We start from the raw sequence: 16,171 nt of genomic DNA, 5'->3' as shown, positions 1-16,171 counted from the left end.
GACATTACAAAATTGAAGCTTTCTTTCCCATACGTATTTGGTTGTTTGAGCATCTCATGGTAGTCAATACTAGGAATTGATTTATCTTAGAATTCATAACAGTTTTATGTTCTGTTTACAATGACAGAGATGCTTATGGTGATTGGTGTTGAATGTTAAAACATATCTATAACAGGCAAATCGGAAAACGATAGCTAAACACTTATGTTACATTTTGAATCCTCACTACTTCATCAGTGCCTCCACTGCTTTGTGTAAAGCACTACTACGATTTGGACCTCCTCGACGTTTAAACAGTGAGTGAGGTCCGTTCCACACGGACGTATGGTTGTTGTCATTAGGGAACAGAGTCTCACAGAGACTTAGAAGCTGCGGGTTTCTGACTTCGAACTTCTCTTGCATCTTCATCCTCCATTCTTTTCGCTCCAACTCCTGCCGTTTCTGCAATTTACGAAATAACCAAGTTACCTCAATTTGTGCTTTTATTCAAAACATCATAAAGCTTCAAACTATCTTTCTCTGATACATATAACAAAAGAGAAGGGGAAAAAAATGCCTTTTGCTCTTGGAGTTGTTTTTCCTTCTCTTCCTCTTCATTCTGAGACGATTTTGGACCTACAACAGAAGCTAAAGCAACCAATTTCTCTGCAGTACTAGTCACTGGTTCATCACCAGTCTCTTCCATTGATCTATCAATCGATTGAGTCTTATCCTCTACATTAGCTTCGGTTTTATTTTCACTCTCCACTTCTACGTTCTCCTCCTCCTCCTCCTCCACCTCTTGTTTACTTTCAGTCACTCTTTGTTTCTCTGACACCGGACTATCTAGTTCCACGATTTCTGTTTTTTCTTGTTCAGTTTTGTTGTCGACATCAGTATCCATGTCCTGCTCATCACCCATGTTTATTGATGAATTACCCACAGATGGACTTCCCACAGGTGAAGATTCCTTCAAGAAAGAGATATTAAATTAATAATTGTCACAAAAGTTTACACATTTCACGCCTACAGATATATGTGTGCGTCATGTAAGCAAAACAGATTACTAACCTCTTGTATTCCAGAATGTCCTTGAGTATCTCGTTCACGTTCTCTTTTACGTCGCTTCAAAACACATACTGCACACATGCAATCACTCTTGTGGTGCCTTCTGCAAACGAAAATGATGACTATGTATGAAAAACTGATTTTCATCCCAAGTTTTGGAGGCCAAAGTATGCTACCAATTAAAAAACAAATGCAAGATGTATGGACTAGGCTACAGAATACATTGTGGCGAAAAGAAACCTAAATTAAGCTACAAAATATCTGCCTTTATAACCATGACTAAGGTTGTCTATGGGGCAGCAGATATTGTTCCAATAGCTTTGTAAAAGATAACCTCTTGCTTATAACCTAGAAGATTTATGAAACACATTAAATATGAATATGAGGCCCTACATATCAGAGGAAGAAAATTTTCAGCGACATACCCATGGCGTTTATGGCTTTTCTGCTTTGATTGACTGCCTTTGGTGGATGTCTTCCCACCATCGTCTGTATTTTCTCCTGATAAACAAATAAACCAAATAAGCTAAATTATAAGTACCTAAATGCATAGCTGATAGACACACTCAAGTAGTGTACTGTACTGTGAACACTTTCCACATACAGTATTGACATTTCTCTTGATACTTTTGTTTCACATGGAATTCTTTTCTTTTTAATGGCCACATGTACTTCCTACATATAGGTTATTACATCTTTAAAACTGGAAACCTATCAAAGAATTAAAACTGACAAAACAATGCAAACTAGACGTAAGGCGGTAATTGTAGCCAGATGTTTATGCCACTGCATTCAAGATTAACTCATTTTTCTAAAAGCTCGGGATGGATATATCAGATGTTTATGCCACTGCAAGATTTTATCCGCTTATTACTAGAATGTGGCTACAAGCATTTCAACAATGATATTTCATTCAATAGAATCAACAATGACCATTGTCAGACGCATATAGTGTTTCTGAATATGTTCACACTGTCTAATATATATGCCAAGGGAACCAGAAACGTAACTTTCTATGGAGAGAGCTGTAGCTACCAATTAAACAATGCTTCACCACAAGAGTTTATACATGGAGAAGATAAATTTTAGTAATACCTGCTGATTGCTCAGTATACAACCCTGCTGCAGTCCAGTATTTCATGAAATTTTTCTTCACTCGCTTCATCAGATCCACAATATAATCACCTTTCTTATTATACTTGGAACAGTTATTCCAAATGTATTGGACATCCTTGTAAACATCCTCAGAATTCATATATTTATTGCCTTTCTCAAAATTGTTGCATATTGTTCCAAAATCCATAGGTGTCTTGATGATATCAAAGTAGTCCTAATTACATAACCAGAAAAAAAAATTTACAAGTGTCAGACATCAATTCATAAACCCCCTTTAGAAGCAAACAGCATAGAAGAGAGAGGAAAAATGTAGGACAAAACATCCCATATTGAAGTTTCATGACAGGGGCAAGGAAGTCACACAACATGGTAAAATTTTTCATTATTCATCTTTGGATAGTAAGAATATAAATTATAACTCATAAGAGCTCTTAAAATTTTACAGTAACCAAAATGCCAAGTCTATTCCCACGGAAAGAGACAATTTGTATCTAAGCCTAATAGATACATCCAATCTGGTCCAGTTACACGCAAATAAAGAAGTAGACTCTCTTTGTCCACATACTAAAAGAAAAATATGAGAACCCTGTGGTAAGCTAAATAATAGAACTAGTTCATGTACTAGAGCATTTGTCAACTGAGACCAAAATGATTTCGTTTGTTCACGAGAAAAGTAATTAGACTGCGAAACTATATGGAACTATATACCTAGGAAGTTCAACAAAAACCATGTCAAGGAGTTCTACGGTCTACCTACTATAACAAATGTATAGCTCAAAAGTCACAAGGGACAATTACGATGTAACAGGACTCCCTAAAAAAGGTGTGAACTTATCCAACAAAGATGTAACTATTTCTGCACTTACAGGAATTCCAAGAGCTTCTGGGTTGACGGGAGCATTGAAAGGATCAGCAGCATCCATCTTCATAATCTTCTTGATCACCTAGAGTAATATGACACCGACAGTAACACAGAGAAGGCGCATTAGACATGATATTCAACTCGAACTGTTGCTATCTTAAAAAAAAAAAGAGCAAAAAATTAAGTAGATAAATCTGAGCATACTGTAAGAGAATCTTCCACTTCTTGTTTGTTGTATCGTGAATTTAGATCAGTCTTCTTCTCCTCTTTCTGCAAAGAAATCGGTGTTTTTTCTGGCTCATTCTTACTGGCTTGAGGCTTCTCATCAGGCGTTTTCGTCTCCTTTTCAAGCACTACTGCATCCTGAACCTTAACAGCATCCGCAGGCTTCTCAGTAACTGAGCTAGATCCATCAAGCGCCTTTGAAGTCTTAATCTTTATCCCTTTAGTTTTCCTGTAAACATTCAGAAACACAGGCCTTCTCTCAGGCAAACCCGGAACCAATTCCTCCTTTTTCTCATCAGGTTTTACAGACACCGCTTGAGAAATACTCTTATCATTACCAACATCACGCAATGTCTCATCAGGTTCTGGCGCTTTCGAAGTCTTGAGTTTAACCTTAACACGCGCAACTGGCTTCGCCGCTGGATCTACACTAGCAGCAACAGGTGAATTACCACTCCCGGTAGACGAAGGAGCATCAACCTCCATTCTAGTAGATTCATCATGTTCACTGTTCTCACACTCAGCAGGACCTTCAGAACTCTGCTCTGAAGTTTGAGTCTCCGCGTTTTCGTTAGACTCAATCAAGTCACCTTGCTCAGTAACAGACTTGGATTTCTTAGACTTCTTCCCTTTCTTATGTCCTCTTTTACGCTTCATCCTCTTCAACAACACAATACTATAAACCTCAACAAGCTATAACAGACTCCTACAAACACCAAAATGACTAAAACATCTTAAAATCTGAATCAATCAACTCACCCAAACCAAATCATATTACAAAAATTATAAAATTAAATTGAATTCAGAAACAAAAGCAGGGAGAAATTTTACCGGAAAAGGAAACCCTAAATCAACGTCGTCAAACCAGAGATATTGAAAAGATCAGATCCGTCGTCGAGTCGAGAGAAAGAAGATAAAAGAGGGAAGACTCAAAAAGTTTTAGAATGAAAAGTTTGGAGGGAAATTGAGATTTTACCAAAAACGAACTGTTTTAACCAGACCGGCGCTAGTTTCTACTGGCTCACCAAATTCTTCGAACGTCGCTTATTAGTTTTAGACCCGAGCGATCGAGACGGAGCCCTTCCTAGTTTTACTTTAAGATCTGCAAATTTCATTGTTACGTCGTCGTTTAACTAGTGGGCTTACAATGGGCCAAAAACACCTAAACCAAAACCGAACTAAGCATTTATTTAATAAACCGGTTTAATTAGTTTATTTTAAAATCCATAAAACCAAATTTAATACTCCCTCTGTATTAAAAAGGATGATTTTTAAAGATTTTCACATAGATTAAAAAAAATTAATATGTAGTTATAAATATATTTTTATTTATAATAACATAACTATTAACCAATAGTAGTTTATCAAAATTTGAAATTCCCGAATCTTTAAATCTATAATTTTATAGTATTAATTAATAAAAATTATAGAAAATCAATATTTGTGATATAAGATAAATATCATCTATTCTAATACAAAGAGAGTAAATCATTACGTGTTTTTTGAAATTGAAGATGTCAGTTGTCACCAATTAATCTTCTTTTTTATTTATTAAAGAAAATTGCAGGTTTTGAAAGAGGGCACCAATTAATTTTTTTTTTTGAAGTATTTCTTTGTTTACTTATTGTCGTTGCGGTTTGGGTGTTTTATTATAAAAGCAGTGTTAAGCCTTTGTTTTACGGATCATCATCTAAACAAAAATTTCTAGGTTTTAATCTCTCTTTCCCTATTCTCTAAGCTTTCTCGATTCAGATTTGGATGATCGTTTTATCAATGTTGGTCTAGTTGTTACTTATTAAAGAAAATTGAAGGTTTTCAGAGACCAAACCAATTGATTCCCTTTTTCAAAGTTTTTTTTTCTACAACAAAAGATTAGCTCATATGAGCCAATTGGGTGGGAAACAATTTACATGCAAAACATGTTATAGAGTTGTATGCGCCAAAACGTCTGCACGCACATTAATTTTTTTTTTACTTGTTAAAGAAAATTGAAGGTATTCAGAGAGCGCACCAGTTAATTTCTTTTTTCTAAGTAATTCCTCTTTTACTTATTAAAAAAAATTAAAGGTTTTCAGAGAGCGCACCAATTAATTTATCTTTTCCAAGTATTTCCTTTTTTTACTTATTAAAGAAAATTGAAGGTTTGGAGAGCGCACCAATTAAATTATTTTTTCTAAGTATTACCTTTTTTTTACTTATTAAAAAAAGTCACCGATAAATTTCTTTTTTCTTAGTATTTCCTTTTTTTACTTATTAAAGAAAATTAAAAGTTTTGAGAGAGTGCACCAATTAATTTCTTTTTTTACTTATTTTTTACTAAGAAAAAAAAAGTTTTGGTTTCTTGAAAGAGAGAAAATAATAACAATCTTTGAGAATAGGGTAAAGCACAACAAGGTTCAGGGCTATTATATAGAATCCGATTTCCATATATTTTCTTATTTATAGTTTCCTTTTTTAACGTCGGTTTGGGTGTTTTATAAAGACAATTTTTAAGCCTTCGTTATACGGGAAAAAGGTTCTAGATTTTATTTGTCTCTTTTTCTTAATTATCTAATCTCTCTAGATATGCTCAACGTTGGTTGTTACTTGATAAGCGATCGTTTATCGATCATGGCTCTGTTCGTTTGCGTGTAGCTGAAATAGCGACAACAACCAGCGACAGCGATCAACGACCAACAATTTTATTTATTGTTCATTTGCCTGTCTCGAGCGACTGCTTTAAAAAAAAAATCTTTAAAATTGTAAAATTTTATATTTATATAATTATGAAATGTATATTATCTTCACATCAATACAAAATAAAAAATAATTAACAAATTTTATAAATATTATTAAAGTTTTATAATATCTTATATATTGGTAAAATTTTATAAAGTTTTAAATGGTTTTAAAAAGTTTTAAAAAGTTTTTACAAGGTATTTTATAAGGTTTTACAAGGTAAAAAAATATAATACAATATATGTAAGATTTTTACACATATTAAGGTATTTTGTATATACTTTTTTTTTGCTATATATGTAAATAACTTTGTATATACTTAAATAATGTTAGACACTAATTTGAGTATATTTTTAAAAATTTAATATTTATGAAAAATTGGTATGAATACTTATTTGTATTATTATTTAATTTACACACATATTTAATATTTTAGATATATATTTATATTATTTCTATGATTTTATATAAATTAAACATTTATTTGTATTATTATTCATATATTCATTTTATTATATGATTTGTTTCTTAAAAAAAAAAAAAAAAAACTAACCTTGTAAGCAGTCGTTTTTAGGGTTATGCCAAAAAAAACACCTAAACCAAAACCAAATTATTAAATAAACCGGTTTAATTAGTTTATTTTAAAATCAGTAAAACCAAATACGGTGTATAATAATAAATCATTACGTGTTTTTCTAAAATTGAAGATGTCGGTTTGAGAGGGTCACCAATTAATTTCCTTTTTCTATTTCGTTTTTTACTTTATTTTATTTCCTTCTAGGTTTTAATCTCTCCTTCTCTAATCTAGAAGCGAGATTTGATCAGCGAGATTAAACAGTAAATCTTTAGGTTTAAAACTTGTATCTTCGTAAGCCGTTGTCGATTTCGATTATCGTTGTAATCTTCTGGGTTTTAATCTCTCTTTGTCTATTCTAAGCCGTATCGATCATCTCTCAGTATGGATTACGAGGCGCCTAGGAGATACTCACAGTCAAGGAATTTTGGAGGAGTCAAGAGACAGCCGCAAGCTTTCGCAGCAGATATAGTTTCGAGAAGACATTATTATGCCCCTTATGACAATACAATGAAGAAGCAAGGTCCAAATAAGTTGTCAAGGAATCTGGTTTGGACGTCAAAAGAGTACAAAGTGCCAGAGGAGGGAAACAGGCCAAGTAAGAATGATCAAGCCGATAATGGGTCAACAAAAACAAAACCACCAGTTTTAGGCAGAGGATGTTCTGTGTCGTCGAACCAGCCGAGAAAAAACGCTGTGTATGGACCAAGAAATTCAAATCTTACAACAAGACCACCAGTTTTAGGCAGAGGATGTTCTGTTTCTGTGTCGTCGAACCAGCCGAGAAAAATTGCTACTTCAGACACCAAAAAGAGTGTATGTTGTAAGTTTTGGATAGCTGGAAACTGCAGGAGGGGAGAGCAGTGCCAGTTCTTACACTCTTGGTCTTGTCGTTTCCCTGGATTGGCCATGGTAGCCTCGCTTGAAGGACACAAGAAAGATATAAAGGGGATCGCCCTCCCTCAGGGTTCAGATAAACTCTTTTCAGTCAGTAGCGATGATACATTGCGGATTTGGGACTGCCATACTGGTCAGTGTGTACATACCATCAACCTCCAGGCTGAGGCTGCGGCAGGTTCCCTAATCAGTGAAGGCTCATGGGTTTTCCTCGGCTTGCGTAACGCTGTAAAGGCTTTTAATGTTCAAACCAGTAAAGATTTGCATCTTGACGGGGTGGTTGCAGGTCAGGTTCATGCAATGACTGTTGCTAATGGCATGCTTTTTGCTGGAACAAGTTCTGGCACTATATCAGTCTGGAAAGCTAATACTGACTCTGATGTGTCTGATCCTTTCAAGTACCTCACATCTCTCGAGGGACATCATAGTGGTGAAGTCACTTGTTTTGTTGTTGGAGGTCAACTACTATACTCTGGTTCTGTCGATAAAACAATAAAGGTGTGGGGTCTCAACACCCTCCAATGTGTAACGACACTGAAGCAACATACCAACACTGTCACGTCACTCTTATGCTGGGACAAGTGTCTGATCTCGTCTTCCTTGGATGGGACCATAAAATTTTGGGCTTTTTCTGAGGATGGAACCTTGGAAGTTACTCATACACGCAGACAAGAACAGAGTTTTCATGCTCTTTGTGGGGTGCACGATGCAGAGGCCAAACCCATCATATTCTGCTCTTACCAAAATGGAACTGTTGGCATTTACGACCTACCATCTTTTGAAGAAAGAGGAAAGATGTTCTCTACGCATACCATCAGCACACTCACGATTGGTCCTGGAGGATTGCTATTTAGTGGTGACAAGACTGGGAACTTGCGCGTATGGAGCTTAGCTGCTGGCACCAAAGTTTAGTCATTTTCGACATATGAATTTATGATCTATTTTGTAATATATGACTCAAAGATTAAGTACTGTTTGTCAAATCATTTGTAAGAAAGAGTGCATGAATTGAAACTTGGGTATAGTGTTTTCCGATTATGAATTCATGATGCTGATATATATATATATATATATATATATATATATATATATATATTATTTACAAAGAGTCCATGGACGGAACTTTAGCTCACAAATAAAATTATGGCATTCTTGTTTCATCCATATAAAAAGATATTACACAGCTGCTTATATGTTACATATGTTAACCCAAAGATATGCTTTCTCAAACTATGCCAAAGAACCTTCATGTTCGCGATATATCTCCTCCGCATGAGCTGTTGTTACGTAAACTGCATTGGCGAGCGAGCTGTGTTTTCGGCCATAGAGAACATACACAATCACTCCAATCAGCAGCCACACCGATACACGAGCCCATGTCGCAGATCTGTCATGTTAGCAGCTCAATAGATTAGAGGAAACAATTGACAAAAAAAACACCATCACCAAAGGACACAGATTCACATAAACTTTTGCTCTCTTCTACTATCTACACCAACAAATTTGTTCATGCTAAAACTATTCAAAACTCAACAAAAATTGTATGGTTACGAGTCCCATGCTTGATAGTTTATGTAGCTGTAGACACAATCAAAAGTAAATGGTAAATGAAGGCACAAGTGAGTGAAGAGATACTAACCCAAGTTTAACCAAAAGGTACATGTTGATGAGAATGCATATGATCGGCAGGAGGGGAATAAATGGGCACATGTAACCTATCCAAAAAGGAATTTCAAAACAGTTTTTAACTAAACACAAGACATATTTATTGTGCAGTACAGATTGTTTACCAAATCAATTATATAGCATTACCTCCAGAATGTCCAAAAGTGTGCCTGGCATCATCCTGATCTATAGAACTCAGAGCAATCAAACCAGCAAGGAGGAGACTTCCACCAATACCACACAACGAATATCTAAGAAGCCTATTAACCAACCATATGGAATATCAGAAAAAGAAAGAGCTAAGATGATATGATAATAAAAGTTTTGAGGAGAAAGACAATGCTTAAAAGTTAAAATAGACAATGATGATCTAACTAACCCTGGGAAGGTCACGCTTGATGCCGCATAACTTAAAAGGAAGGCCCCAATACAGGTGAACATAATGCTCCATCCAGCGACCATCCTTCTGTTTTCTTCGCTGACCCCTGCAATATCATTGACTAATGTGACGTTTTTGCTAAAATATGTATGTTCTCCATTAAAAAATAGCTGAGCTTCTTGATGTAACTTACAACACCCTAGAGCTTCTTGATTCTTGATAACCGGGAAATCGACCGACGCATCACTTTTGACAATTAGAGGTTGTTGGCTGCTATTGGAAGTGCCTGCATGACCGGATGACTTTGTTTCACCACATACGAAGGAAACAGAATCAATCCTCTCTTGAAGAGATGACGGAATAGGTAGCTCATCTGGAGGAACATATCTGAGTATCAACACTGATACCGCCACCATTGTAAATGCCAGAAGCGTCCCAACACTCACCTGCACCATCAGAAGCCCTCAAATACTTAATAACAGGCCATATGGCAAAAATGTTCCGTAAACCAGGTATTAAAAAGGAAAACAAACTGTCTTACCATCCCTGCAAGCTGCGACACATCCATAAAGAACGATAAGGTTGCAGCACACAACCCAGTTGCCACGGTTGCTTTAACCGGAACCTGTGTGTGTCTATTAACGTCTGAAAAAATAGAAGGCAGCAGACCATCCCTAGCCATTGCCATCAGAATTCGTGGCTGGAAAATGAAAATAGTCATATTACGTAACAAGCACACACCAATGAAAAACACCTAGATTTTTCTGACATCTAACATTGACTGTCGTTGATGCGTTGAGAAAATTTACCTGAGGTAGAAGGGCACCCATTAAACCTGAGCAGAGAGCCATGACAGCTCCTAAAGTTATTAAGTATCTACATCAAATTCCCAGATAGAAACGATCAATCTCATAAGCATGTCTAAGAGCATGTCTAAGAGGATGAAACAGACTGGATCTTAAATGATCATATGCTTACACAGCCCATTGCATGTCATGACTAGCGAATGCAGAGGATATCGGAGTGTCAGGATCCATGGCATAGTAAGGAATTAAACCAACAATTACAATGGAGACCATCATGTAGAGAGAACAGCAGAGCAAGAGAGCAAGACCAATACCAATTGGTAAATCCCGTTGGGGATTTTTCACCTGCATATAGCATTTTCAGTACCTTGTAAGTGCTTGAAAGGGTGCTTAAAAGCAAAGTTATAACAAGCCTCTAAAGAACATAAACTTGCAAGAAGAGCATGGCTCCACAATTTACCTCCTCTGCAGTACTTGCAACCGAATCAAACCCAATAAATGCAAAAAAGACTGTAGCAGAACCAGCAAACATTCCATCCACTCCGAATGGAAAGAACCTAAAAAGACAAATGATTTATAATTTTTAACGTATCTTAAACTCTGATGGCTCAAGTCATTATGAATGCTCATCTTACCCTGTCGGAAGTTCATAACCAGCCCAACCTGTCTTGAAGCCCAGATAACTGCCAGCTACTATGACAAATAACAAGACACACACATTGATTGCAGTTACAATTCCTTGAGCAAATGTGCTCTGCATAGAACATATATACAAATATGAGAATACAATTCGGACCGAGTTGAAATGTATATTATGATGTCGGTATCAAAATCATATAAAGCTTGCACCTCTTTTATTCCCATACACAAAAGGCCAGTAACAATGAACACAAGTACAGCAGCGCATGGATCAACAACAACATCAAGGCCTGGTATCTGGTGACGCGCTAAAATTGCAGGCAAACCATCTTCACCACCAAAAATCAGTGCCTGCAAAAATATGTTTAATACCTTTAGCGACATACATTATTGATGCTAAGAGAACATAAATGTGAAAAAGAGATAGAAATCTTCCTTATGTTTTTGTTTTTATATCATAACTCCAGCTATATAGGAAGAATCCATGAGAGAGGAAACATTGATAGTCCCCACACGATATTCAAGTTATGTAATGTGACTAATGTCCCTTAACTAATACAACACATCAAACCAGACAGATATCCACACACACACAAAAAAAGGATTTTAATAAAATAGCTCATCAAGAAAGGGCTTCATGACAAGAAACAGACAATTTAAAGAATACACCACAAACCAAACTACCAGTGCAAACTATACTTATGCTATCACTATCAGCAATGACACACAAAACAAAGGAATTCAAGTAGATTACATGTTGTAAAATGGGATTGAAAGAGTACAAGACAATAAGTGACTGACCAGATTTGGAGATATGCCGCGGGCAATAGCTGCCCCACCAATCGTGTATTCCAGAATTAACGCCCAACCGATTATCCACGCAGCACTTGATAAACGACAACATAAGAATAACATATATAAGACAACAAAAAAAAAGCCTCAAAATGTTTGCTAGAATTAAGTAGAGTAGTAATCATTAATTACCCTTCACCAACACAAATGTAGGAATAGTGATAGGCACTCCCAGCTGAAGGACAACGACTAGAGAGTTCAGCATAACAAAAGGCAGAAAGACCAGCAGCAATCCCAGCAATAAGAAAAGACAAAGCTAGAGATGGTCCTGAATACTCTCTCGCTACTGTTCCTACAAGTATATAAACTCCAGCTCCTATTGTTGCTCCAACACCTATATAAATTATACGGATTTCACAATTAAAAGAAGAAAAAAAACGAAACTTTATCAATTGAGCAGACAACAAACAAAAAAATCAAAACTTTTGAGTGTTGATAAGAAAACCCAGAAACACAAACCCTAGAAATGAGAAAATGAGGGGTTACCAATAGCAACAAGGTGAGGAACAGTGAGGGCTTTAGCGAGTTGATGAGGACCCTGAGATTGTTGACCATTGGCAGAGTCGACTTGTTTCCTTCTCACCAAACTCCTAACGTAACCCCATGAATGCCCACCTCCTTCCTTTTGCGTATCCACCAAAAAACCCATCAATCAAAATTCAAAACCCTCCCCCCCAAAATGATAATCTAATCTTATACAGACGAAGAAGAAAATGAAATTCAAAAATCTGCCCGCTCGTTGTTCCCTGAGATTATTTTTTTAAAAAAGATTCTTTTTTTTTTTGTTGTTGGTGGCGATGACAACACCAACGAGAAACGAAGAAGCGGGCAGAGATTTTTTTTTTGTTTTTTTGTTTTTTTGGTTTTTTCTTCTTCTTCTTCTTCTTCGTCTTCTGTTTTTTTTTTTTTTTTTTTTTCTTTTTGTTGAGAGAGGAAAAGTGATTTTGATTGATTGATAAAGGAAGAAAGGAGAAGTTGTTGGTTTGCGTATAGAAGTAGAAAGATAAAAATGATTTTAAAATTAGGAAATTATTGTAGCGTGTGAAAACGAGCCACTGACAATAACGTTATCCGAATGGCCTCTTCCAGATTCCTTTGGGTCAATTTTTTACGACGTGTTTATTGCCATTTCGACAACCTTCCAACTTTTTTTGGGCCAATCTATCTTTTTCCTTCGACCGTAATATGTTTACCGGTTTGATAGTTTAACCACTTACCGGTTAGATCTACTTGCAAAATGATTCCCCAATTTGACAATTTTTAAAGAGAAAGCACATTAAAAAAAAAAAAAAAAAAAACAAGGATCATCTGATTTATGTGTTTTAAATATCACAAAAGCAAAGGACACATTTGATCCGTTACGTTTCATTTATTCCTATCGTCAAAAAGCTATATTTCGTGGGTAACTTTGACAACATTGCCTACGATTGAATGTATGAGCAACGAGAGACACTATTTTTTTAATATTATACCATACCACTTAATGCTGCGACACAGTAGATTAGATTTTATGGTGGTGTTTTAGAGAAGAAACTATTGGTGTGAATGGTTATCGCGATCGGAGCTGAAAAATTCGTATACAGATTAAACCGTTCAATTTTAGTATAGATAATAAACTGCAGTGGACCAATTATATTTGTATGTAAACATAGTTCATAGTTGGTCTGCTGCGGTTTTGTCTCTATTTTCTTCGAACTGCATCACTATGAACTATATTTGCTGAATGGTAAATAAAGACCGTCTAATCGGTATACAAATTTGTCCGCCCCAACCATTGTAACCATTCACACCATATATTGACAAATATATCCTAGGTCATGTTTGACACTGAGTTAAAAGCGCATAAAACATGGGTTTTAGGCATAAAATTTATTAATAGTTTATGGGACATTAATTTCGTAAAATTTATGTTGGTCTAGTGGTAAAAATCTCACTCCTATGTAGTTAAAAATCCGAATTCGAATCTATTGATCTCAATATTTTATATTTCTTTTAGTGCTTTATTAGTGAGCTAAAATACTTTTTTTGCTTTAGGCATGATATATACTTGGGCCAGTCATGCCCGCCACATTGTGTTCAGCGAGGGCTTGGAAGAAACCACAATGGTTTATGAACCAAGTAGAAGCACTCTGGTTTGGAAGCAGACAAGGACAAGAATCCTCTCTGCATACCAAACCGGAAAAAAAGAAACACAATAAGGACTTGAGTATCCATCTTCAAAAATCGGTCTATTCAAACTTAACATAGATTCAAACGCGACGTTATAAACATTACAGACAAATCAAAGCCGTTGAATCAATAGACAACAAGGCAATAGTTGTCTATTAATTACTAAAATTTCCTAGAACTTTTGTATAAATAGCACTGCTACATAAATGTAATAGAGATTTAAAAAAAATATTATGAATACTATAATCAATTTCAGATCTTGTTATTCAATTCAATAAATAAAGAGATTTTTGTGCATTGTACCACATTTGATATAAAACTTTTCATTTCTGCCACAAACATAAACTCTTTTTCCTTTATACCACAAGTGGTACTATAAAAGATGAAATTACCCTTCTGTTTAGTAGTTGGAAATTGTGTTGTTTGTTTTATTTGAGTGATTATATACACAAAATAACAATAAAAAAGAAGAGAATATGCAGTCATAGTACAATATGTCTGACTTCACATTTAGTACAAGTATGACACGACAAAAGTGTGTAACTATATATTTATATATTTATCTTTTTTTAATTGGTTTACCAAATAATTAACTATATATTTAATAGATAAAATATAAGTGGTGGACAATATTTATTCTTAAGTTTGTCCACCACCCTTAAATTAGTGTGCCATAGACTAATAAATGATAGACATTACTTATAAGTTGTCTATTAAAACATATGTATATATATTTGTAATACTTTAAAATGCACAGTAAAAATAATATTTAAAGTAGATAAAATATAGATTTTTCGTAGACAAGATTTTAGATAGTAGACAAAAATATTACAGTGGACAACAAATGTCGTAGACCAAAAATAAAATAATGTGAATCAATTAACACAATGGACAAAAAACAAAGTTTAAATTTGTCCACAAACGAAACTAATAGAATAAGAAATATGAGACAAATGTGACTGAGAAAGCATTTTCTCTTTGTAGTGGACTCCAAACTACATTTATCTTCTTTACACAAAATTTAAAAGTACAAGCAAAACCCAGAAAAGTAGAAGAACTTGTCCACCGTTGTTATTACCAAACTCACCGGATCCTGGTGGGATCGGATCTGAGTTTCCTGGGTCAGCGATTGTGTTGGTTTCCATCTGCGATGGTTGGAGAACAGAAGGAAATGTAGGTTTAGAGAGAAAGGAAGAGACAGAGATATGTATTTCTCTTTTTCGTAAATGAGAAATAGAGAGAGGAGAAAACATTTACTTAAATTTGCTTAAATTTCAAATTGCTATGGAAAAGGGAAACTGAAAAGACGACAACACACCGACAATATAATAAAGAAAGATAAAACAAGGGAATGTAAAAATAAAGGAGTGGTAAGTTTTAAGAATCAGGATATAAAAAAGAAAAGGGTATTTAGGTAATTCTATTATGAAGTTGTGGCATTGCAAGAAAAGAGTTATTAAATGTGGTATATAGCATGAGATGAGTTTTCGAATGTGACAGATCTCTTAGAAAACTCATAAATAAAATTCCATCTTAGGGCCTTGTGGTCAAGTGGTAAAGAGCCAACACGTTTCAAGTTCGATGCACCTATTACACAAAACTATGAAACACATTGTTTCTCGACACCTACACAAATATGAACTCTTACTTACAACTCATTTGAATATTTGGAGAGATGGTCTATCTATAGGTATCACCTTCCAAATAGATTAGTTTGGACCCATCCATAGATTTAGGATTTACCTTGAGTCATTAATAATAATAAAAAAAATTCAGAATTTGTTTTATTCTGATTTCTGTTCAGAATAAACTAAATCTCTTATTTTATTATAATTTTTTAAATGTTCAGAACAAAATCCACAAATATTTAGCTTTGCTTAGTAAGAAAGAGTGTGAAACGACCTGACCCGACCCATTTTTTAATATAATAATTGACCAGTGGTCCCATACTCACTAACAACCTACAACATTCAAATCAAACAGCAGAAAATACCAACATTAAACCAACAATTGTCCAACAAATACCTCAATGAAATAAATAACCAATATCAAAGATGTCTACAAATCTTAAACTAATAATTCTGAAGCAAACAACATGAATCAAATAACCAGCAACCTAAACAACCGTTCTAGACCACATCGTTCCATTCTAGCAGCCTAATAGCAGCATAGAACAACCAATCGAGCCTCTAGAACATCCTCCTCTTCATCACCTTGATCCC

At 35.0% G+C, this 16,171-nt stretch overlaps 2 protein-coding genes and 1 pseudogene across 7 annotated transcripts; 1 reads left to right on the top strand and 2 right to left on the bottom strand.

Annotated features, from left to right (window-relative positions):
* Positions 1-57: 57 nt before the first annotated feature.
* LOC104787477 (uncharacterized) lies at positions 58-4,356 on the bottom strand. 5 transcript variants are annotated; one of them, XM_010513073.3, is made up of 9 exons: positions 4,227-4,350; positions 4,082-4,095; positions 3,230-3,956; positions 3,030-3,107; positions 2,143-2,377; positions 1,473-1,548; positions 1,051-1,150; positions 557-949; positions 58-441 (listed from the first exon to the last, which is right to left on the bottom strand). In XM_010513073.3, exons 3-9 carry the CDS (start codon positions 3,905-3,907, stop codon positions 226-228), a joined length of 1,776 nt encoding a protein of 591 aa, XP_010511375.1. In that variant the 5' UTR covers positions 3,908-3,956; positions 4,082-4,095; positions 4,227-4,350; the 3' UTR covers positions 58-225. The 5 variants fall into 5 exon arrangements, with proteins under 5 accessions (XP_010511375.1, XP_010511374.1, XP_010511376.1 ...); XM_010513072.2 differs by having other exon boundaries at positions 4,082-4,356; XM_010513074.2 differs by having other exon boundaries at positions 58-432; positions 4,082-4,356.
* Positions 4,357-6,760: 2,404 nt separating this feature from the next.
* LOC104787479 (zinc finger CCCH domain-containing protein 59 pseudogene) lies at positions 6,761-8,481 on the top strand (annotated as a pseudogene). Its single transcript, XR_015557448.1, has one exon. The product of XR_015557448.1 is annotated as a zinc finger CCCH domain-containing protein 59 pseudogene (transcript).
* Positions 8,482-8,552: 71 nt separating this feature from the next.
* Positions 8,553-12,771, bottom strand: LOC104787480 (cationic amino acid transporter 2, vacuolar). Its single transcript, XM_010513077.2, has 14 exons — positions 12,267-12,771; positions 11,913-12,114; positions 11,730-11,814; positions 11,139-11,279; positions 10,925-11,043; positions 10,750-10,846; positions 10,462-10,634; positions 10,293-10,359; positions 10,025-10,183; positions 9,677-9,929; positions 9,484-9,589; positions 9,252-9,364; positions 9,079-9,154; positions 8,553-8,826 (listed from the first exon to the last, which is right to left on the bottom strand). The coding sequence occupies exons 1-14, from the start codon at positions 12,427-12,429 to the stop codon at positions 8,670-8,672; spliced, it is 1,911 nt and encodes a 636-aa protein (XP_010511379.1). The 5' UTR covers positions 12,430-12,771; the 3' UTR covers positions 8,553-8,669.
* Between the last annotated feature and the right edge of the window lie 3,400 nt (positions 12,772-16,171).

Source organism: Camelina sativa, chromosome 5 (genome assembly GCF_030686135.1).
Source record: "Camelina sativa cultivar CO46 ecotype springtype chromosome 5, ASM3068613v1".
In the NCBI taxonomy this organism is placed as follows: domain Eukaryota; kingdom Viridiplantae; phylum Streptophyta; class Magnoliopsida; order Brassicales; family Brassicaceae; genus Camelina; species Camelina sativa.
Note: the sequence above shows the minus strand (reverse complement) of the source record. Positions and strands in the feature narration are given on the sequence as shown.

Excerpts from the sequence above, each read along its gene's own strand:
- LOC104787477 (XM_010513072.2), bottom strand. The coding sequence starts at position 3,907 with ATGAAGCGTAAAAGAGGACATAAGAAAGGGAAGAAGTCTAAGAAATCC. Across the intron at positions 3,108-3,229 it reads AAGTGGAAGATTCTCTTACA|GTGATCAAGAAGATTATGAA; the intron begins GTATGCTCAGAT and ends ATATTACTCTAG. Across the intron at positions 950-1,050 it reads GACATTCTGGAATACAAGAG|GAATCTTCACCTGTGGGAAG; the intron begins GTTAGTAATCTG and ends TCTTTCTTGAAG.
- LOC104787480 (XM_010513077.2), bottom strand. The coding sequence starts at position 12,429 with ATGGGTTTTTTGGTGGATACGCAAAAGGAAGGAGGTGGGCATTCATGG. Across the intron at positions 11,044-11,138 it reads TGTGTATGGGAATAAAAGAG|AGCACATTTGCTCAAGGAAT; the intron begins GTGCAAGCTTTA and ends TGTTCTATGCAG. Across the intron at positions 9,930-10,024 it reads TGTCGCAGCTTGCAGGGATG|GTGAGTGTTGGGACGCTTCT; the intron begins GTAAGACAGTTT and ends CTGATGGTGCAG.